The sequence below is a fragment of the Pistacia vera genome, unplaced genomic scaffold (assembly GCF_008641045.1).
Source record: "Pistacia vera cultivar Batoury unplaced genomic scaffold, PisVer_v2 Contig343, whole genome shotgun sequence".
NCBI lineage: Eukaryota > Viridiplantae > Streptophyta > Magnoliopsida > Sapindales > Anacardiaceae > Pistacia > Pistacia vera.
In genome coordinates, this window is record NW_022196161.1 from 1,051,352 (window position 1) to 1,075,917 (window position 24,566).

The 24,566-nt window shown below is 42.2% G+C and overlaps 1 protein-coding gene across 1 annotated transcript; it reads right to left on the bottom strand.

Annotated features, from left to right (window-relative positions):
* Positions 1–12,733: 12,733 nt before the first annotated feature.
* LOC116138745 lies at positions 12,734–22,942 on the bottom strand. The gene is made up of 5 exons (XM_031424429.1): positions 22,934–22,942; positions 22,584–22,867; positions 22,260–22,454; positions 22,024–22,146; positions 12,734–13,236 (listed from the first exon to the last, which is right to left on the bottom strand). Exons 2-5 carry the CDS (start codon positions 22,833–22,835, stop codon positions 13,141–13,143), a joined length of 666 nt encoding a protein of 221 aa, XP_031280289.1. The 5' UTR covers positions 22,836–22,867; positions 22,934–22,942; the 3' UTR covers positions 12,734–13,140.
* Between the last annotated feature and the right edge of the window lie 1,624 nt (positions 22,943–24,566).

A 24,566-nucleotide genomic window follows, 5' to 3' on the forward strand; every position in this document is an offset into this window, starting at 1 on the left:
TGCATCCTTTTTAGCATGAAGTTAAGGGAAGGGGTACCTCAGTTGTCATACTCTTAAAATGATCAATGGATTAGATCGACTTGATAGATATGGGGTGGTCATGCCAGACCACCTCAAAGTGATTTGATTCTACAATCCCTTCCTCCAGTTATAAACCGTTTATAACTAACTACAATCTCAATAGGATTGAGAGAAAACCTCTCTGAATTGCTAAATGAGCTTAAAGAATTTCACAGGCAGAATGTGAAAGGGAAAGGACGAGATGTCTTTGCTGCCTCCACTGCAGGGCCAATAAAAAGGCCAAAATGCTACCAGAGAGGTCCAAAGTTTGACCAAGAATAAGAGCTTCAAGAAGCCAGCGGCGAAGGCAGAGAAGGCCAATGCAAGGGGAAAATGTTTCCACTATGGAGAAGATGGACTGGAAGAGGACTGGCCCATAACGAACAGTCTGAAGAAAGGCAAAGGAAAGTAAGTACGAACACATGTCTTATGATGAATATGAATTAAGTGTTAATTCAAATAGTCATTCCTAGATATTAGATTCAGTAGCAACATCTCATGTATGTATGTCTTTGCAGTACTTTGAATAGTTCTGAGGTGATAAAGGGCGAGATCTTTTGAGGATGGCAAATGGGGCACGGTTGCAGCTAAGGCCATGGGGACTTGCCCACTAAAACTACCTTCAGGAAGTTTGAATTTGTTTAAAGTATGTACTTGAAAAAGCCACTAGAACATCATTTCTATTTCTGCTTTGTGTAAAGCAGGTATTATGTACTGTTTAATGGAAATGAATGTCAATACATTTGGAATGTTTTGTGGTAAAGCTGTGATACAAATGGTTTGTATGTTTAGAATTGAATGACTATGCTTCAATCAATACCATTTCTAATAAAGAACTTGATCTGAATCAAATCCTAAAATTCTATGGCATCATAGATTGGGTCTATATAGGAGAGAGAAGATTAGTACAGTTGGAGAAAGTGGGATCCTGAACTCATTGGGTTTTGAACTATCCAACCTGTGAATCATGTCTCAAGGAAAGAGACCAAGTTCCCCTTTAAGAGTAAAGGGAGCGAGCTAAAGAACTATTAGTAATACAACTACGATGTATAGCCATTCAATACTTTAGCGGGGAGGATGAATACTTCATTACTTTTTGTATGATTAGTCTGATATGGTAGTATTGATTTAATGAAATACAAATGTGATACCTTTGAAAATAATCAAGATTCAAAGAATGAAGTAGACTAAAAACTGAGAAAAAGTATTAACAATACACACGATCAGATGTGGGGGTGATACTTGAGTACAGAGTTTCAAGATTCTTAAAAGGAAATGGTCATCTCACAGTTGAAACCTCCTTGTACACCCCAGCGTAAGGAGTGTTTGAAAGGAGAAATGTACATATGGATATGGTACGATCGAAGTGAGTGTTACAGACTTACCAATGTCTTGGGGGGTACGCTCTCCAGACTGCTGTGCACATCCTTAAGGTCCGTCTAAACTGTCCAGAAAACACCGTATGAGATTGGTATGGAACGTCCAGTCTGACTACATGAGATTGGGGCTGCCAGCTTTGTTATTTGTTTAAATCTGAAAGCTGGATGTTAAATCCGATAATTTAGGATATTATTACTTCCCAAGTGATCAAAGAGTTTGGATCAGTAGAAATGCGCGCTTCCTCGAGACGAGTTCGTGAGGAAGCAGGTTGGAAGAAATATTGAACTCAAGGAAGAGTTCAAAGAGCCAAGACCGGATTGTGAAGTGGAACGTCCATAGCGACCTACGTATCGGATCTATGGTTCCGTACGAAGTCTTCTAGAATTCAAAACCTCCAGAGAGATATGGGTTCCAATGAGCAAGATTTGAATCTTACTTGTGGTGAGTAGATGATCATGGTGATGATCCTAGAAGCACGAAGAAGCATACTGGATAGAGATTCAGGAAAATAGCTGGAAGCGATGGTTCTGAGATAGAATCAATGCATGTAATCAAGTATGGGGGCTTGTGCATCCACCGGAGGGATAGTTCCTATGGTTATAAATGGGTCTACAAGAGAAAGTGGCAAGGATGGGAGGTAAAGACTTCAAAGCCGACGTGTGTGAAAGGTTATACTCAAAAACAGGATTGGATTATGAGGAAACCTTCTCGCCGTGTAGCTATGACTAAATCCATCCGTTAATGCTAGCCATCGCAGCATACCATGGTTATGAAATTTGGCGAGGATGTCAAAACAGCTTTCCTCAATGGGTTTATTGAGGAAAACTCATATATGGAACAACCGATAGTTGTGTCCTCTGCTGAAAGCATAGGTGTGCAAATTACATCGATCCATTATGGATTGAAGCAGACTTCAAGAAGTGGAACATTTCATTTGACGCCATAATCAATCGTTTGGTTTTGTTAGAAATCCAGATGAGCCCTGTGTATACAATGGGTAAAGATCATGCCATCACGTTTCTCATATTATATGTAGATGACATACTTGGGAAATGTATAGGCATGATGACAGAGGTTAAGTTTGTGTGTCCAAAACTCTCGTGAGACGGAGAAGCGACATATGTCCTGGCATCGTGTCTTAGAGGATAGACGAAAAAGGTAATTGGATTATCCCAGAATTGTATAGAGAAAATGCTAAAAAGATTAGCATGGGAACTCAGAGAGGTCTCTTGCCCTTCACTCACGGTCTTCATCTTTCAAGGAGATGGGTCCAAAGACCGATGAAGAGCAGCGCGGATGTCATGTGCCTATGCGTCTGCCGTAGGTAGCTTATGTAGCAATGCTGTGACGACCTGTATATTATGCTGTAAGTGTTCGAGCAAATTCGTCAAACCCCGGGGAGAAACATTGGTCGGTTGGAATTGATCCTTAGTACTTGGGTTGGTCTAGTTTTGAGTTATGGTTTCGGTTTATTCAAGGATCTCAGATTCTGATTTCGAATCAGATATTGTGATAGAAAGTCTCGTCAGGGTACATTTTTATATGTAATGGAGGTGTGTTCGCTAGTTAGTAGAAACGCGTATTCACGAATTGTACAGACAGCTGATATATTCACGTATTAAAATGCACGTATACATATTTCAAATCTGCCGATTATACGCGTTTAAGCCCTCGAATAATTCACCGAATATTGAAAAAACAAAAAAAAACGGTCACCCCCAAACGCGTCGTTTTGGGGGTTTTTACAAAAATAAAGCAGATCTCGGTCTCAGTTCTTACTTCTTCTTTGTTCTTCCTTACTTCAGCTCTTCTTCAGCTTTTCTTCCTCAAATCTTCACGTTTTAACTTTCTTCATCTCTTGTTCTCTTTCCAAGCTTAACTTCAAGTTCGGGACTTCAAGGTACACACTTAACACTTGTTCTCTTCTCTTTGGTTGATTGATGGATTTGTTATGGTAATGGATTGCTGGATTTGTTTGAACATGGTTCTTTGTTGAGGGTTTGGTGTTTGATATTTCGTTATTTTCTAACTGAACTTTTTCTATTTGGATGTTTCCTTTACTGGGTAGTTAATCTTTTTTTGGGTATTGTATTTCTGGTATGATTGTTTTGCCGTTTGATGATTTGCTTAAATCCTGCATATTCTTAGTTCACACTATGCTTGTTGGAAATAATGATGGTATTGGAAGTTAGCGTTAGCTTTCTTTGTATGATTGAATTCATAAATACAAGTGCTTTGGGATTTGTCTTCTCTATTTTGCTCTGTTTGTAAGTAACCATCAGTTGTGAGAGGTTTTGTTTCGCGTATTGTTTTTGTCATGAATTCTGCACTATTGAGTGATTCCTTGTTGGGGATCTCCAAAGATTATGGTATAAGTTACTGAACCAAGTTACTGAACCATGGAGAACAAGTGCGCAATCAAAAGATGTTACTGAACCAAGTTATAAAAATAGAGAAAAATATTTCATTCACTTTATTAAAGTGCCAGTTTAGTTTAATACACACACTGAGTTCACATTGTTTATTGATTCATTTTCACAGCCTTGTTTTGAGAGAATAGAAGAATCAAAATTTAGTTTTTATTTTTTAGTATAATAATATATAGGAATAGAGAGTGTGTTGGGTTTCAACTTTCATGTAGTGCATAACGGGATATGGCTGGAAATTTGATTATAGACCCTGTCCCGAAGATTTAAAGTTTATTTTATCACTAATTTTTGTCCAGAACCTTATAGATTAAAGATTGATCTCCCTCTGCCTGACAAATAATTGTACATTTCCTCTTGATTCATATGATTATGATTATGTTGGCTTAACCAAATAATTACTTTAAACTTCTTGAGAAAGATACATTGAATACTGAACGTGCATACATTGTTTAACATAAAGATGGTAGAGTACGCACAAACCCTCTGTATATTCAGTGTATGTAGAATTGTCGATTACATAAACCCTGCCCCTCTCATTTTCTTGATTGCCTCATCTGCCTTATTTGTAAAAATACATTAAAAATCAAGAAGACTTGGGAAATCAATTAAGCAACTTTATTTATGTGAAAGGGGACTATTTTGTTTGTTCATGCATGTGAGAGGAAAAAATCGCTTAGCACTTTGTGATTTTCTTTCACTCAAACAGCATCCTTATCTTTCCCATAAATTTCTATCACTTGATAGATGAATGGCTAGCTGGTGAATATTGATTAGGAGAATAATTGCAACCATCAAAGCTGTAGACATAATGCTCATTATGTTGTAGTGTGGCGATAGAGCTAGGTCACTAGAAGTTGAAATTTTTATGCGCCTTTAGATGAGAAAGATATTGCGGATATAGCTGTATTTTTTTACTTATTTTTGTTCTATGGCGATGAACCAAATCATACTTTGTGGAAAATGTAATAGTCTTTATTGCGAATTATTTGAAAATGATATATTGAAAGTTGATTCTAATTCTAAATTAAAGTTGATTATTTAAATAAATGCATAGGAAATAAAAAGATTACATGCTATAATGCATAGGAAGAAAAAATTATATGCTAACTTTTTTCTTTTGTATTTGATGATGTTCTCTTTTATGTTCTGTAAATACAGACTCAAATCAATATGGTACGAAAAAAAAAAATTGGGAGCATGTTGAGCTCCAAGGGAATAAATGGAAAGTAAATTTTGTCAAAAAGTATTTAGTGGGGGGCTTATAGAATTAAGCACACTTGTCGGGATTACTGGCCATGATATTGAGATTTGTAGTAAAGTCAATCATGAGACACAAGCATATGCATTCTGCTATGTCTGGAAGTGGAAGTAACAAAAAATTAAAAAGTTCGGCCGGTTCTTCATGCTTAAACTCTAATGATCATGAGGAGGAAACAGATTCACCATTTTCACTACTTTCTAATGGTAGCCCAAGACGTCAAAGTCAAGCATCTACTAGTAAATGAAAGAAAAAAACAAGGAGTTTGTCGATAAAATGCTTGCTAAGTGTTTTGTGGAAACAATATTGCTTTTAATGTTGTTCAAACTGGTGCTTTGGAGGATTTGTCAAGGTAGTGGCTGATATGGTGGCAACATACAAGTTCCATCTTATTCAACTCTTCGAAATAAGTTAATTCCAGAATCTAGAAAAGGTGTGTGATGAGTATGTTGCTATGGTGAAGCATTCTTGGGAACATCTGGATCTGGTTGTACTATAATGTCTGTATTATGGACTGATATAAGGCATCGATCTTTTATTAATCTTGTGGCATATTCACCTGGTGGTGCAGTGTTTATAAAATCATTGGATGTTTCTCGAGAAAGAAAACTAGGATTTATCTGAAAGAAATTGTGTTTCTGTTATTGAACAATTGGACAAGAACATGTTGTGCAATTCATAACTATAATGGTAGCAATTCACATCTGCTGGTGACATGCTCTGGATTGTATCCTCGAATGTATAAGACGAGGTGTGCTGCTCATGGAATTCAGCTTCTTTTGAAAGACATATATGAAGAAGTTAATTGGGTAAAAGTTGCCACAGATGAAGCAAGAATAATAGTTATGTTCATGACACGGTACACAGTTCTTCATGCAGCAATGAAAGAGTTCACCAAAGATAGACAATGAGACAACCTTGTGCCACAAGATTGCTTCAAATCTTAATGCTCAATCACAGTGTTGGATTGGAGAATGAACTTCGACTCTTTGTTGCTTCATCTGAATGGAGGGGTTTTGATTATTGTAAGACCGAATCAGGTAAAGGGTCACGAAATTGTTCAAAGTGATTTTTGGGCTAGAGGAAGGGAGGTTATAAAAACCATTGAGCGCATTGGTCGAGTTTATCGTTTGGTTGATGGTGATGGATCTACTGCTGGTTACTTATATGAAGCAATGACGAGGGCAAAAGTTGCAATCAAAGAAAGATGTATAGTGAGGCAAGCAAGTATTGGATGGGGAAGTTTGAGAATCGTTGGGTCAACACTCATTCATCCTATACATGCTGCAGCTACCTTTCTAATCCAGCTTACTTTGCTCACAAAATTTAGAGAGGATAGGGAGATGAAAGATGGCATCAATTTCATTCATGAAAACCTGTTCTAATAAAAGAAAAGCATCCATTTATGAGAGAGGTTCCTTGTATCGTAGTAGGCCAGCTACCTTATTTACGCCCGGCAAAAATGAGTGTTGCACAAAGTCATCCTTGTAAGTGTTTAAAAAAATTCAATATCTTTATGTACATTGCTTTTCTCTTTTATTCAAGAAGTTTTTATGTCTTGCAGGATAGGGTGGATTCACATGGGGATGATCTTCCTGTGCTCAAGAAGTATGCCATTCGAATTTGAGTCAACCTTGACGCTTCATCATGTGAGAGAAATTGGAGTGCCTTTGAAGCTGCTCAAAAAAAAAAAAGGAATAGGTTGTCACATGAATAGCTAGCACACTTGTGTATGTGAGGATGAACACGATGATGATGGATAAATTCACTTCCACGATGAGTCGTGACTTGGAACCTATAGATCTGAGAAATTGGGAGAGCTCCAGACTATGAATATGAAGAAATTCATATGGACGAAGATGCTAATTCCACACACAACAGTGAGGTTTACATGGATGACTTAATGGATAATGATGACATTGCTTGGTTGGACGATGCTCTTTTTTGAGTGTTTTGACTTATTGTTGTTTATGTACTTTGTGAGTTTTTGTTACAAACTATATTGAATCTTTGTTGTATTATTTGTGTATTTTATTTGTTTGGAGCTCTATTCGACTTTGAATTTTGATTTTGTTTGACTTATGGTTAATTGCTATTAGTGAATCTTGGCTAAATTGTGTTTGGTCTGGAGACTATATTGAATATCAGTTATGTATTATGTATTGTGTTATTGGTTATTGAATTACTTTGCATTTGAAAATGTATGGTTAAATGGCCAACAATGTTCTCCTAAGGATAATGGATAATAACATGTTGACTGGACCCAACCTAAAAGATTGGCTAGGAAATCTTAGAATTGTTCTAGATTTTGGAAGAATTGCTTATGTCTTGGAAGCACCTCTTCCACTTGATATTGGACCGGATGCTCCACAAGCTGAGCTTGATGCTCTTGAAAAATGGAGAGAGGATAGTAGGAGGGCTAAAAATTACATGCTAGCCTCCATGAATAAAGAACTTCAAACAAAGCGTGAAGAGGTTTCAAATGCTTATGATATCCTCATAGCTCTACAAGAGTTATAAAGCGAAAATTCAAGAGTGGTTGAGTATGAGTTATATGCATCCCTCTTTAGCATGAAGTTGAGGGAAGAGGTACCTCCAGATGATCATACTCTTAAAATGATCAATGGATTAGGTCGATGTAGACGTAAAAATCTACCTGTACGAAAGAGGGGTCTGATCCCGTGAGGTTGAGGCCACTAGCGATCCGCTGTACCTGCACACGTAGAGAAACAAACGCGTGAAGCGAACAGGAAACACTAGGGTGGTGTTTGCCGTAGGCACTCTGACGCTCAAGTCAACAAGGCTGGAAAAGGCTAGTATAGTGAGGGCTAGGGAGTAGAGAGGTTACCGGAAGTCTAGTCAGAGACTGTGACTACGGCAGTGATGTGAAGCTCTCAAGTAGAAGCTTCGGGTGTGAAGGTGTAGTGTGGTGTCTTTTGTGAGAGGGCTGGCCTCTGTTTATATAGTGATTGTCTGGTCTCCCAATCCTGGTAAGAGTAGAAGTCTGAGTGTAACTCTGATGCAAACCCTAGAAAAGTTAGGGCGGTGGTGAGTAGTCTTATCTGCGTCCATATAGGAAGGTGATCTGAATAGGAAAGTCACTTTGAGTAGGAGATTGAACAGGAACATGAAAATTATCAGTGGGGGCCGTGGGCTCTGAACTCACCTACAGGCCCATGAAGTGAGCTGGAACTGGGAGGCCCGTGCCCAGATGGTTTGGGCCAGCCGTATCTCGTATCAAATGGGACTAATTTGGCTTAGGCCTCTTTAAGACTAGGCCTGGTCTTTTCTTCACTGGTGGTCCACTTTTCCTATTTGGGCCAAGGATGATTTTTGGCCCTAACAGTTTGTCCCCCACTCTCTGAGTTAAGAGTTTCTTAAGTCAAAGAGTAGGTAGCGATTGGGGCGAGCTCGGTCATCCTTCGTGGATGAACGATTATCGGTGCGGATGATCTAATTGTTGCAGGTGATTTTTGGTTGGACGTCGTTCGGTATCCATTCCTGATCCAGAGTATGCCATCATTGCAAAGTGTGCCTGATCGGTGCGACGGGCCGAAGGGAAAGAGAACTAGGCACAGGGGCTCATGCGCTCGTTCGGTACATCCGTCCTACTAGAAAGGTGAGCTGCAGTGTTATAGTCGGGGAGTTCACTCATCATGCCAGGTCGAATGAGTTGGGAAGTTTATTAAACTAAAAGCTTCACTCGGTCGGGATGTGGGGACGATCAAGTGGATGAGATACATGGACCTCGACTAAAGATTGTCCATTCATCGCTACGGAAGGATGAACGGGCGAGGCCTCCTGCCTTGTTCTGAAGAGGGCTCAAACTAAGCCGTTCTAAGCTGATCAACCGGTCAGCTGTTAGTGTATATTAGTGTATGCCCTAGAAACCATTCGTGTTGTCGGTTTCAGAGCATTTTGTCTTGTATCTATATATATCATAAATAATGGAAGAAAGAGTTCTTCAATTCATATATATAAATTGCTTCNTTATAAAATAAGATTTTATTGGGCTTGGAAGTGAAAAATAAATAATTGTAAAATTGCCCAAGTATATATAAATGCAAAAGGTTGCATTTTAGTTCATTTTTTATTTGTTCACTTAAATTCAAACTAAAACTCTCTCTCAAACCCACGGCCACTCTCTAATCTCTCAAGGTGGTGTTAAAGTGTGGAGGTTTCATCCTTTTGAAGTTAATCTTCATCAATCCAAAGCAAAGGAGTAGGTATAATCTCTTTTCAAGCTTTGTATGAAAAACGTTTTTTTTTAATCCATCCTTTCATGCTTTCTTCTCCATTTCCACCACTTTTCATGCATGCATGCTGGTCTTTCATCGGCCAGCCCTTCTGGGCCGACGAAGCATGGGACATTTAGAGTGCCTCCGAAAGTCAAGGGTTGAGTTGGTCGAGAGGATCGGGCGATTGAGTGGAAGGGATATGCAAGCTTTGACATTGGTTATCCACTCGTCCGCTACGGAAGAATGATTGGGCGAGGACCCTGCTTCGTTCATTTGGAGAGAGCTCGAGCCGGACCGTTCCAAGTTGGTCGACCAATTGGGAAGGCCTCATGAGCTTGTGGATCGTGGGGGCGTGTTGGTTCCACTGACGGGTGCATGTCGACTCGGTCGGCAGGTCTGGGCAGTCAATTTAAGCTTACGTACGTCATTGCAGTTTCCCAGGTGCCACAGATGCTTGCCACGTGTTCGACGGGGATCAAATCCTTATTTTCGAGGCGGGAAAATGAAAAGGCGTTCTGACTTGTGGCCAATCGCGGGCCACCACGTGTCTTCGCCTGTCAGTTTTTCCCTTTTAAAAATGAATAGGTGGACTGTTCATCTTCTAGTTCGCATTTTTCTCCCCTTTTCTCTTCAAAAAAATTTCTTTTCTTTCCGTTTCTTCAACTTCGTTCCGGTTTCTCTTCAACGACATTGGATTGTTCTGGCAAACGGCGACTTTCTTTCTACAGTCTAGCGTTTCACAGTAAATATCCTTTGCTTTGGACTAGTTTTGGTTTGTTTTTGTGCTTTGCTGAGTCTTTGGAGTTTAGGGTGAAGTTCTTTGAATTTTTTGAGTAGTTTCGACTGGTTTTGAGGACTTTAGAACACAAGTTCTTAGAATAGGCGTGAATTTTGGTATTCCTGGTGGTTTTCCGGTGACTTGGCTAGTTGTTTTGGGGTTTTCCGGGTGTTTTGGACGGAAATGAGAAGACGAAACGGTTTAAACGCAGCCTTGATTTGGCTCGATTGGTCGGCTTGACTGAGTGGGTGTCTTTGAGTTGGTGACTCGCTGGGCAAGGGCGAGCAGGTCGTGTTGGATCTAAAAGCGAGTCGACCACTTGGGGCGAGCCAAGAAATGCTCGAATCAAAGTCTGGGTTGGTCGGTAGGAAGGGTCGACCAGAGCTTGGGAGTGAATTTGTTGCCTGGTAAGTCGATCAGTGCTGAAGGATTAGCGGCAGCTATGTTTTTGGCCTTATTCGGTCGGGTGGTGAGGGCGATCGGTCACTTGGAACTTAGCTTTCTTGGAGTTTCGAAGTTTTGATCGGGCCAGTCGATCGGTACCTAGGGTCGACCGAGGTTTAGTAGTTGACGCGTTGTCGGGTAGGTCGACCAGTGCTGAAGGGCGATCGAACACTGGGTGTAGTATCTTCATTCGGTCGGTGTCTCAGGGCGAGTGGTTCTTTAACAGTTTTGGAATTCTGAACATAGGACCGAGTCGGTCGGTCAGGCTAGACGATTGGGCCATTATGTCAGACACTGAATCAGCAAGCTCGAGTGAAATTGTGGTGGACGCTGGGGATGAGTATGAGCGTGCCCCCACCATAGTGATGATGCCCGAAGGGGGCGTTCCGATTGGGATACCGACTGGCATTAGTGTGGCTGCCCAAAAGACGAGTGAGGTTGGTCCAAGTGGTTCGGGCAGGCATGGGAGAAGTGGGGAAGACTTCGAAGGGGCCGGTAGTGAAAGAATAGCATGCATGCATGAAGAGTGGTGGAAATGGAGAAGAAAGCATAAAAAATGGATTCAAGAAAACGGTTTTAAAAACAAAGCTTGAGAAGAAATTATACCTACTCCTTTGCTTTGGATTGATGAAGATTAGCTTCAAAAGGATGAAACCTCCACACTTTAACACCACCTTGAGAGATTAGAGAGTGGCCGTGGGTTTGAGAGAGAGTTTTGGTTTGTGTTCTTGTTTTTGTGAACTAGTCAAGAATGAACAAAATGCAACCTTTTGCACTTATATATACTTGGGCAATATTGCAATTATTTATTTTTACTTCCACGCCCAATAAAATCTTATTTTATAAAGGGACCCCACGAATTTAATATGCTACCCTTTGAATAATCAATATTATTCAAGGGCCCATGTAAACTAAACTAGTTTACATTAACAACCCATAAATTTACCCTTTTTACCCTTTAACTATTAAAAGGTTATTTTTGTTCATCTCATTAATCTTAACACTTTAAGATATAATAATTAAATATAATTAATTATTGCTTGACCATTTTAACCCTTAAAATGTCACAAATAGTTTTCTATGTAACTATTACTATAGAAATCCCGTTATTACCCTCGGAAGGTGCTAGCCCTCTTCGGATAATCATTTCTCTCTCTCATCCTTCTCTAACTTCTCAAGGCTATTGGTGTGACCATGTAGGTCCACCGTGGATTAGCCGTGAGCCGGTTCTGGATGAATCCGGAAACCTGTCCGGAGGCCCAACGACTATGGTAAACATCTAGCAATGTGCCATAGTCCCTAAACCACGATGAAGAAATACTTCATCGAACCCATTTCAGATCATACGTACCATGCAGGTAAAGTCCCTCCATTGAGATATCCTGATCGAGCACGGATTCATGTAACGTCAAAATCCTAAACTCGATCTTTTACCGAATCGTCGATCAATATGTCCGAAACTCGTCATCACAAACTTGCTTTTGTATGACTAATAATAGACTCTGGCTAGAGATTCTGTTTTCTGACATTTATCGATGTTCGTCTAGGAACTCAAATCCGGATGAAGTCAGCGGTACTCCCGATCCTATATTTCTGAGTCAATGGATCCCTTCTTGACCATCGTTCGTTTCCGCATATGAACAACGCATGACCAAATAGGCTTTATTATACGAAACATGATTAGTCTCGTACTTATACACCGTATGAACCATACGCATCCATATCGGATCCGACTACAATGTCTCAGGTCAAATGACTACATTGTGCACTGATATAACCAAACAATAAATCATTGACTACATGTTTTTCCAAGTGATTTGTCGTTATTCAGTCATGTTCGAAAAACAGTTCACCAACCATTAATCCATACCAATGCCCCAGTGATATGACTATCATCATCATCCGTACTTATATCAACTCATGATATCTTTCGGAAGCATCCGATATGCCTACTATGCAATATAGTTGCCCAAATTACATTGCTTTTGTAGGGAACCCTTTTCGATAATTCATTTACCGATTAAATGAATCATCTAGACAATTCATATACATACTTTATTTTAAATGCATGACTGAATAAAGGAAGCAATTTATATATATGAATTGAAGAACTCTTTCTTCCATTATTTATGATATATATGGATACAAGACAAAATGCTCTGAAACCGACAACACAAATGGTTTCTGGCGCATACACTAATATACACTAACACTCCTCGACCTCTGCTGCCTGATCCTGCATCTCTTGCGTTAAGGCAGCAATCTTTCCTTGACTTTCCTGAAGTTCAACTTCGAGGGCTTGCCTTTCCTTCTTGGAGGCGTCCCTCTCTTGCTCTGTTCGTAAGACCTGCAGAGAGGTCGCTTTGAGCTCCTGATCCTTCTCCCCGGCCTCCTTGAAGAGTCTAACTATTGTAGCTCCTTTGCTTCCTCTCCCTGCTTCTCGAGCTGCATTTTCTGGAAGTCCACCGTATGAAGAGCCGCGTCTCTTTCGTTCAGGTACCTCTTTGCCGACTCAGAAGACAGGTTTCTCTCTGTTTCGGCAGCTTCCAGGCTTCACTTGAGCGTTGCGTTCTTTTCCTTCAGAGTAACACCTCCCTTCGCGGCTCCCAGTTGAACCTTTTCCATGGAAATTCGTATGGAAAGAAGAGCCTGCGAACAAAGAAAGAAAGAGTTAGCTAATCAAAAGAAGCTAAGGGAAGTCCTCATCGAGGACAGTTCGTTCACCTTACTTAAGTGTTGGACCGATGTGAACATTAGGTCCACGTCGCTGGAACTTGTGAACTGCTCGAACGATTCCGAGAGTCCACATTCCAATAGGGTGTAGACCACCGACTGCAGGTACTCCAGCAAGTTCCCCAGTGAGTCCAGCGCTAGAGTATCCTTCTTTGCGGCCTCAACAACCGTCGTGTCGTCCATAGGTGCTTTGCCCGACTTACTCGCATCCGGCCGTGACCTCTTTGATTGATCACCCTCAAATTCTATCTCTGACTCCTCGACCTAAATCTGTTTCCTCTTCTTTCGCTGGGCCGTTGTCTTCAGCCTCAGGCGAGCAGGCGACGACTGGGAGACCTTCGTGGTTCACATTAGCACGTCCTTTGAAGGTTGCGCTTGAGAAGTTCCGAAAGGTCACGCCGGTTGGCCCGATGTTGCACCTTCTGCCGGAGGAACGTTCGAAGCAGCTTCGGCCGCTTTGGCTTTCTTTGTTCGAGGGAAATTGAGCGGCCTTTGTCACGGCAGCTCTGACTCTTTCGGAGGCATGGTCGCTGCATGCAAAGCATCATTAGCCAAAATATCACTTTACACAACCAAAAAGAGACCAGTTGGCAGGACTTACTCAATAGAGGCTCTAACGACGCGTGTGCACTGAAGAAACCGTATTTTTGCAAACTCGCGGTCGTCACGAGTTTCTTTGCATCGCGCTTGTCCTCAGGTAGGGATCCGAAATGCAGGATCCTACTTCTATCAAAAAGCAACCCTAGGTCGGTCGTCTTGTTAACTGTCAGAAAGGAATCAGGTTGTTAGAAAAGCATATTTCGAGTGCAATGAAAAAAAGAGCCTACTCGATTCCTAGAAGCGGCAATGGTCGCCATAATGAAAGAAGAAAAACTTCGTTTCATAGGCCCTCGCGTTGCTCGGGTAGTTGTATATCCCATCAGCTATAGTAGGTCGTCTGGACAAGTAGTAAGAGTTCTTGTCCTTGCTCTTTTTCAAATAATACGAGCAGCCGACCTCCATTGCGGTCAGCTCGCCCAGCCCGTTCTCTTGGCACGCGATGTACATTGCAACGGCAATGACGTACGCGTTCGAAGTCAGTTGCATCGGCGCGACCCTGAAGTGGTCCAAAAGCGACCTGATGAAAGGGTGGAAGGGGATCAGTCCCCCACCCTTGATGATCTCCTCGAAGACCGTGGCCAGACCACTCAGCGGGTACCGCGATGAGTGTGCCACGTCGAGGAAGGCATCCACCTCGATGCCGTACTGCTTTATTACCCTCTCGAGTTCATCCCCGATAAGAACCGAGAAGACCTCGATAGGGATGTTTAGAGACCCTATGGGGACGAATCGGTTCCCTGTTCGGATCTGATTACTAAGGGGTCCATTTTGCTGGTCTGCAAAAGTAACAAGCAGAAAGGTCATTTAGCAGCCGTATGCTATTTCGTACTATGATGTGGGAGGAAACAAACTCCCTAAATTCCAAAGGAAACCATAACGGCGTGATTCAAGCCGCCATTCATGGCTCGAACCCAACCTAAGCATCTCGTCTCCGATAGGCTACCGGAAGACAGACGCCACTCAGCCATGGTAGATAATAAAACAAAAATAGGGAAAAGTTCTTACCTCTCGGAGTATGAGAATAGCTTCCTCTTTGAATACTGGAAAAATGCTGGTTTGAAAGACAGAAGTTCCAAGTTTGTGAAAATCTTTTACTCTCTAAGAAAAAGGCTCTAGTGACATTGCTTGACAACGACTCCAGGTTTTTATAGCGTATGAATCGGCGTTTCAATTTCTTGGAATCGAAACGACGTTTGGACGGCAAAGGTTTCTCACTGTTGATCACGGCCACGTGTCGCGCATCAGCGGGGAAGAGTGAGCGTCACGACTGGATAAAGTCAAACCTTCATCTCTTTCATTGAAAAGCTCAAACGACGGCCATCTCTCTTCCTCAGAGCATTAATTGCGTCTCAAATCTACATTTAATGCTTTGATGAAAGGTGACGTTCCAACGTACAACGCATTTAATGTCCTGATAAGATGTACTATGTCAGCGCACAACGCATTTAATGCATCTGGCTGGCACTTATCACGCACAGGGCACATCTGTCAGCGTAGGGACTGCTTCATTAAATGCACCCATGACAAAAGGACAACAGGTGACGTCTGACGAAATCAAGTCGTTCGTCCCCTGCAAACAATGAACATGCGAGGTCGTCCTCGAAAAAGTGTCATCCCAACCTACTTTCAGGCAGGTCGGGATTTCCAGAATTTCTAGAATTTCCAAAATCTCCAGGAATCATCCAATTGCGGCATGACTTGTAGTTTCCAAGGTTCGGTTCTCAAACCTTAAAAACTAGGGGACTTCTGTTATACCTGAGAACATAGGGCTGACTTGGCACCCAGTTAAGTGCGAAAGGTCAGATCTCGAGAAGAGTCTATTGCCATTCTGGCGCAGCTGCGTCGTGTGATCATGGTTGCACCCCACAGCTTGCTTCCGTCAAAATAATGGGTGCACGTCAGGCCAGGAAGGAGCTGTGATGGTTCCGCGTGTCCACTCCCTACAGCAGATCACGTGATTTACTCTAAACGAAGGATTTGCACGGATCCTCCCACCAACTTATAGATTCAGTGATCATTACCCCAAGGCATCCCACTATAAAATGGGAGCTCCTCTCTCATTAAAGGGATTCGCACATTTTACTCTTGACAAAACTCTCTCTCTCTCTCTAGAAAAGACAGTCTTTGATACCTTGTATCATCAGTGTAAAGTCAGTCATCTAAAGCGACCTGACCATTATCATTAATAAAAACATCAGTGGACGTAGGATTTGCTTCCTTAGCATCCGAACTACTTTAAAACTCCTTTCTCACTGCATTTAGTGTCATTTTCCTTTCCATTCACGTGTGTCTTTTGGACCAACCCAACATTTCACACGTGCGTTTCGTTGGTGTCAAAATCACGCATCAACACCTCTTAAGGTGGTGTTAAAGTGTGGAGGTCTTATCATTTTGAGGCTAATCTTCATCAATCCAAAGCAAATGAGTAGGTATAAGCTCTTTTCCAAGCTTTGTTTGAAAACTGATTTTTTGAGTCCAAGCTTTCATGCTTTCACTTCTCATTTCCACCACTCTTCATGCATGCTGTTCTTTCAACATTCACGGCCTGTCCAGGCGGGCTGATACTGGGGGGTCTCTATGAATCGAACAAGAATGCTCTTTGGCATGTCCGAGTCCAACGATGAGGCTATCTTTGCCAAGGCATCCGCGACAGAATTGTTGTCCCTAGGGATCTGCGTGATCGTAAAGTGCTTAAACGGCTCGAGTACGGCCTTTGCTTTTTTCAAATAGCCGATCATGTTTTCTTCCTTGGCTTGATATTCTCCCAAAATCTGGTTGACAACCAGCATGGAGTCATTGTGAATGCTGATCGCAGTTGATCCCATTTCTCTTGCCAACCGCAATCCAGAGAGCAGAGCTTCATACTCGGCCTCATTATTGGTCACTTTGAACCTGAAACGGAGAATGCCATGAATGTGCGTCCCTTCGAGACTTAAGAGGAGAAGACCTACTCTGGCCCTTTTCCTGTTTGATGATCCATCGACGTACAGGCTCCAGGTCGACATGTTTTGAACATTTTCCTAGGTGGCTTCGCTGGCCTATTGCTCGGATTCCTTTATCGGATGATATGAGAATTCTGAGATGAAATCGGCAACAGCCTGCCCTTTGATAGTTGCTTTCGGTCTGTACTGCAGATCAAACTGACTTAGTTTCATGGCCCACTTGAGCAATTTACCTGATGCCTCTGGTTTCTGGAGGACTTGCTTGAGCGGGCAATTGGTCATTACATAGATTGTGTAGGCGTGGAAGGTTGCAACTTTCTAGAAGCGATTAGAAGGGCATAAGTCAATCGCTCTATTTTTGCATACCGTATCTTGGCATCTAACAGATGCTTGCTCACGTAATAAATTGGCCATTGAATCCTGCTCTCTTCCCGAACTAAAGCTGCACTAACCACGTACTACGAGACGAACAGATATAGAAGCAAAATTTCCTGTGGAAGAGGCTTGGACAGAAGAGGTGGTTTTTCGAGGTGCTCTTTAATGCTTTGGAATGCCTATTCGCACTCGGGAGTCCACTCAAACTTCTTATTGACCCTAAGGATGTTGAAGAATGGCAAGCAGCGATCTGTTGCTCTCGATATGAAGCGACTGAGTGCCGCTATTTGCCCGTTGAGACTTTGAACATGTTTTCGGTTGGCTGGGCTTTTCATGTCAATGAGAGCTTGGATTTTCTCGATGTTGATCTCTATTCCCCTTTGGTTAACCATGTACCCCTGAAATTTTCCTGAGGATACTCCGAATGAGCATTTGAAGGGATTGAGCTTCATCCTGTATTTCTGGAGGACGTCGAACATCTCAGCGAGATATGCTATGTGATCTAAAGCGACATGTGACTTGACTAGCATGTCATCAACATAGACTTCCATCGACTTCCCGATCTGCTCGAAAAACATTCGGTTAACTGACCGCTGGTAAGTCGCTCTAATGTTTTTTAGGCCGAAGGGCATAACTCTATAGCAATACAGCCCCCAATCCGTAACAAATAAGGTATGCTCTTCGTCCAGCGCATACATCGAAATTTGAGTGTATCTTGAGTATGCGTCCATAAAACTCAGCAGCTGGTGCCCGGAGGTGGCAGCAACAAGCTGGTCGATCTTGGGTAGGGGAAAGTTGTCTATTGGGCAGGCTTTGTTGAGGTCGGTGAAGTCAACACAGGTTCGCCACTTGCCATTGGGCTTCTTTACTAGTACCGGGTTGGCAACCCAGCTCAGGGACCCATTCTGAAGAAGATTATCTACCTCGATTTTCAAGGCAGCATATCACTCTAGATCCAAGATCCATCGCTCTTCTTTTCTGGCAGACTGGCCTAGCTTCACTATCGATGTGTAAGGCATGGCAAATGATGTCCAGGCTAATCCCGACCATATCAGCATGCGTCCATGCGAACACATCAATATTTTCTTTGAGGAAGCTAGTCAGGTCATTAGCGAGCTAGGGGTTGAGATTGCTTCCAATCCTCAACACTTGGCTCAGCTCGTTCTGGTCAACTGACACTTCCGATAGATCATCAGCTAGCCCACTGGAAGGGCATTCCTAGATACGAGGATCCATATTATCCTCAGTTGGGCCAAGCTGTGGTTCGATCCGGCTGATCGCCATTGCCTGTTCTGGAATGCCACGTGGGATGCCTTTCCCCTTGCATGCCATCTGCACTGCCCTTACATAGCAGTCACGAGATGCGTGCTGAGATCCGCTTACTTCCCCTATCCCCGTCGGGGTGAGGAACTTCATCTTGAGATGGTAGATCGAAGTAACTGCCTTGAAGTTTCTTAGTAGAGGTCACCCTAGGATACCATTGAAAGTAGAGGGGCAATCTACTACCAAGAATTCAGTGACCCTTGTCACCTCGTCAAAGTCACCCAGCGTGACTGGAAGAGAGATCGTTCCCTTGGGGATCAAGTGATCCTTTGTAAAACCATATAGGGGGATAAAGGCGAGCTTCAGGTTGGCCTCATCCAATTTCATTCTTTCGAAAGCTCACTGGAGCAGGATGTTCACAGCGCTTCTGTTATCCACCAACATTCTGTGGACGTCGCAGCGCCCTATTTGGGGCATGATGACGAGAGCATCATCATGGGGATGATGCAATCGGACTACGTCTTTTTCGAAGAAGGTGATTTCCTCCACTCTGCAAACCTTTGATGGTCACTACGTCGTGTTCATCATACGGATAGGGTCGTGATGGGCTGCACGAGCATATCTTTCTTAGGCACCTTGTGAGCTTCCCCCAAGGTGTGGTCCCCCAAAGATTATCCTCATGCTACAAATACCCTTGCGATCACGACGCTTCTTGCCCGATTCTTCTCGATTTTTCTCCCTTACAGGAGCAGAGTCATCAACATACTCTTTGAAATGCCCCTGCTTGATAAGATCTTCGATTGCCTACTTGAGAGCTCGGCACTCATCGATGTGATGCCTATTGTCCCAATGATAACGACAGTACTTTTTACTGTTTCTAGCTAAGGGGGGATTTTTCATGGGCTCAAGTTCTCCAAGCAAGCCGGCCTCTTCTGACTTGTCAATAATGGCCAAGACAGATGCATTCAAAGGGGTATATTGATTCTCGTTGCGATCGCGACGAGGAACCAGAGCATAAGACTTCTTAGGCTCGGACCACTATTTCTTTCCTTTTCGTTGATCATCGTTAGCCCATCGACGATCAGTCTTCCTATTTTCCCCCCGACCTGGCATACTGCCCGAAGGACCGGGGTCGTGGCGGTTGAGCACTGCCACGGAGTTCTCAATACAGAGGTATTTCTCCATAAGGTTGTAGAAGCAGGTGAGAGAAACATCGTCCTCTGATTGCAGCTCCTTCCACAGATCTGTCTGTGGACGAACTCCCGCAATGATGAGAGTCCGAACGGACTCTTCAGGAGTGTGAGCTACTTTATGGAGCGCTCTGTGGAATATGTTGATGTAGGATTGAAGGGATTCATCCCTCTCTTGCCTTATGTTGTTGAGGTAGCTCAAAGGCATTGAGAACTTCCTGTTCGCCTGAAAGTGTCTTAGGAATGTTGAGCTCATCTGATTCCACCAGCTGATCGATCTTACTGGGAGAGACCTAAACCATCGCTTGGCATGAGATGTAAGAGTCATTGCCAAGCATCGGCATTTTGCCAAGTCAGAAACCTGGTGAAGTTCCATCAGGTCGTTGAATTCATACAAATGATCATACGGATCAGAATTCCCATTGAACGCCCGCATGTCGGGCATTCTGAATCTGGATGGGAGAGGGGCAGCTAACACAGTCGGAGAAAAGGGAGACACCTCTGCGACCTGCCCTCGCTCATTTTGCTGAGCCTTTAGCTGATCTAGAGCTCATTGTAGCTCCTCAATCTGAGGCAGCCGAGCCATCTGGGGATTACTTTCCCCCGTGCGGGTTCGACCCTCGTGATTGGAGTTGAGGAAAGTCCGAAGGTCAGATTCCTCCTCACCTCGGCCGACAGTTCCAGCTGCTCTTGACACAGGCTAGGTAGAGTCATGCGATGGCAATGAATGGTCCGGGGAACCTTCCCGACCTCCGTAGTGGTGCGAACTGACCCGCGGATGGTAGGAACTTCCTGCGCGATGACGATTGGAGTTGTCATTTTGGCGATAGTGGGAATCTCCCCGCCTTGCACTTTTGTGGGAGTGCTCACGCGATATGGCACGGGACAGCTTGACCCGCGACATGTCACCGAGTTTTTGCGCCACGGGTTTTCTACCTGGGGTATGGTTTGTATTTGCTGGTCCTTTGGAACCTCTAGGCCCGTTGTTCGCCACCTGTTTTCCCTTCCTTTGATGCGCTACAGTGCGCACAACACTAGCTATCACCCTTTTTCTCGCTTTCATGCGACCTGCAGGCGTTTTTAGCAATGGCACCGCCTCATTTGATTCGAGTGGCGCGACTCGATCTAAACGTTTCAGTCTTTGGTTGACTGTTTGAAGAGTATTGTTGAACCTCTCCAGGTAGCTCATGATGGCTGGATCAAGCCGTGAGCTCGAAGGGATATCCCCCACGAGATTTTACGGGACTGGGGGCACTTCAGAAAAAGTGTCCTCTTGCACCTGAGGGATCTCTTCCTCTCCATGATTGGTTCGCTCAAGTTCGCATCGGCGAGCCATTTGTTGTTATAGGACCGATTAGTTAGAGATTCTCCTGATGAAGGACGAATACTAAATCAGCCCCTCCTTCTAGCGCCAAACTGTTGATGCTCAATTTTGACTCCAACTAAACGCACGTGGGAGATGTTGACCTGACTTAGAAGACACACGTGTACAGAGGTATTGAACTGAGTAAAAAATGAAGAACGGTATTTAAAGTGGTTCGGATGCTTAAATAAGCAAATCCTACGTCCGCTGGTATTGTATTAATATATTGGAGATCAGGTCGCGTTCAGCGAGCTGACTTACAAAGGTTACAAGAGAGAGAGAGAGAGAGAGAGAGAGAGAGAGAGAAAGTATATATGTTATTCCAAAGAGAAATTAGCTAATCCCACAAACGGGAGAGGAACCCTCTATTTATAGTGGAATGAATTGAGGTAATGATTACTAAATCAAGGAGTGGGTCAGATTACCGTGCAAATCCTTCCTTTCATCTCGTTACTCACCTGCTCGAGTGATTTACTCGACTCTTGCAGGGATTGGACACGTGGATCGCCTCCAACCTTTCACCAGCCTGGCGCACACCTATTGCACTGGCAGGAGCATGCCACATGCGTCAACGTGCAACGTGGCTGCGTCTGAATGGCTGCTGGACTTACCTAAGCTCTGAACACTTACGCTGACAGGGCTCTGCATCAGTCCTACTTTTCTAGGCATAACACAACTCTTTCCCTCTTGAGCAGCATTTGCAATAGCTATCTTTCTTGCTTGTTCGAGCTTTTCTATCTCCTTGTTCCAAGTTATGTTCTTCCTTTCGCGTTGCATTGAGTAATGCAAGCATCAAAACTGCTTTCAAAGTTCCACAGAATTATTACAACTCAAATATTGTTATTGAGTCTTAACTTAAGTTTTCGAGATCGCGGGTAGTTCAATACAATCTTGAAGCATTTATATTTCACCGCCAGGTCATGTTTCCAGTTACTGTAGAAAAATACAAATTCCAAACCTTTAATCTTACATGTGCACTGAAGTCTTCTGCTGCTGATAAAAATGAATCAACTGCTCCTCTCTTTTGACTTTCGCTGCTGATCTGTCTCAAGAGTTGCCTTTCTGTAGGCAAATTATTGTTTTTGTGTCGCATCTGGTTTGCAAGATGTTAAAAAATCATTTCAATGGTGTCCGCACGGCCACAGAAATTTAAAATACAAGCCAAAAACTTTCAGTACATTAGCTTTAATTAGTTTTTGTTCTTACAGACTTAATAAGTTCTCTTGACGACCATGAATTCATATCTGTCCCATTATACGCAATTTTCCTCGAAGTCAGCTGCTCTAAAAGTTGTTTCAGACGATCCAGTTGCTGTGTATTCCAATTCACCGTACAATCAATGTGTACAATGCGCTTGTATAGGCGTCCCAGCAGACAAAGCACTTTGTATGTTCTATCTGACTGCTCAATACTCAAATCCATTAACAAATCTTATTAAACAAACTAGAATCTTAGCTTGTCCACTGTTAGAAACAAAACAATTGCATTAATACTTCAAATTAATGATGATTCACGTCCTCTTAAACGTACCATTAATTTCCTGTATTTAGTGTTGATATGAAATGCGTCTTCATCAATCTTTTCAATCAGCTTTTCAGCCTCTTCAATTCTGGATTTCACATTCTGGTCTCCATATGGCCAAATTTTGATGAAATAGAATTGATGGACTTTCTTCTCAGCACGGCCATCAAGTTCTACCCTTTGCCCCTGATTGAGTTTCCCAATAGTATAGCCTTCTTCACTTTCGAGAATGGGAGAATTATTCACAAATTCAGTTCCCATATGACCTCCTGCTTTCTCCTGAAAATCACAACCTAAATGCCATTAATGTGAGTGTTTAGTATAGTTACATTACAAATGTCTAAATTGAGTAACCTTACCACTATCGGTGACAGATGAATGAGACTTATTTCATGGAACAGAACAGTATGCATTATATATAAATGACATAAATTAATTGATAATAGTATAAAATAAATGGCTGTGGGTCAATGGATACCACTTCCTCCCCACGGAAAGTAATTTCAAGATGCCCAATCATATGCATGAAGTCAACGCAATAAGACACCCCAATCGTTTCTGAGAGCGCCCACATTGGCTTAATTCTCTCGTCGGCATCCTTGGAAGATTATTTTGGTGGATCTATTAAAAATCTTCACGTTTTGGTTCCTCAACTAAGCCCATTGAGCCCAAGATCAAATTTAACCCAATGTAATCATACCATACAACCCGGGTTAAGGCCTAGTGACTATAAAAAATAATAAGAAGAAGAAGAAAAAAAATCCATTCAGATTTTGGCAATTGTCGCTCAACATTTGAAAACAATTTGCAATTTGAAACTATTTTTAGAATTTTGCACCATACTTACTATTGTATTTTTGGGAGGATATTGAATTACATAAAGGTCTTATTAGTGTTTTATTCTTTACAAATGATTATTTTTCATTCAATAAAACTAATTGCTTGTGATATGAATTTTCTAGTCCTGTTTTTATCACACACAAGTCACTGGAGAAATTCAGAAGGGTAACAAAAGTTTTCCATATGCAATGGTCAAAAAGTCGCAGTAATAAAAGTTGGAAAATTGTGCTCAAACGTTTTTTCTTGAAAAGTCTTCACTGTCGAAATTTTATCACTTCTTCCATCGAGAAAATATTGCCGCCTTAAAGCATTCAGTGGTTCTGATATTATAAAATATTAACCGCATAAATTGAGCATACAACAAGTTGGCCACAAATTAAGCAGCCGTCCAAGTAAACTTAGACATCAATGATCAATCAAAACGGAATTGGGAGCCAGATGATCAAATAAAATCAATTCATGAATTTTTCTACGCTTTCTCCTTTTACATGTATGTAACCCTAATTGTGTCACATACTATGTATACATAGAATGAAGAAATATATGAATTTTGTCCCACAATTAAAGTATATGACATTAAAAGAGTAAACGACTTTTTCCCACCCAAGGTTTGCCTTAATAACACTTTCCCACCCAAAAAGTTTCAAAATACCACTTTCTCACCCAATGTTTATATTCCGTTAATACCTAAAATACACTTCACTTTCTTAACTGGTATTTGTCAAGTTACCAAGAGCTAGGGTAAAAGGGTTTTTGTAGAGTGGTGGTAGGTGGATCCAAAGGTGGTGACCGATTGAATATTCGCTACTGAAATCAGTCAGAAATCAACTAAGAACAAGAAATCCTAACTTTGCGATGGTCGACAATCAACGAGAAATCAGGTGCCAAAGTGAGAGGGGTTTTGTAGAGAGGAGAACGAAGGTTCAAATAGTAGTGACAAAGAAAATTTTAGTCTTCGAAATTGGTCAAAATCAGCATTGGGTAGTAACAGAATATAAGCGTTGGGTGGGAAAGTGTCATTAAAGCAAACCTTGGGTGGGAAAAAGTTGTTTACTTAATAGTTTGCTCAATATTAAAATCCTCATACATAATTTCTTGTGACACTTAATCATAATTTTGGTTAGTTCGGTCACTTGCACATATGGTTGATTT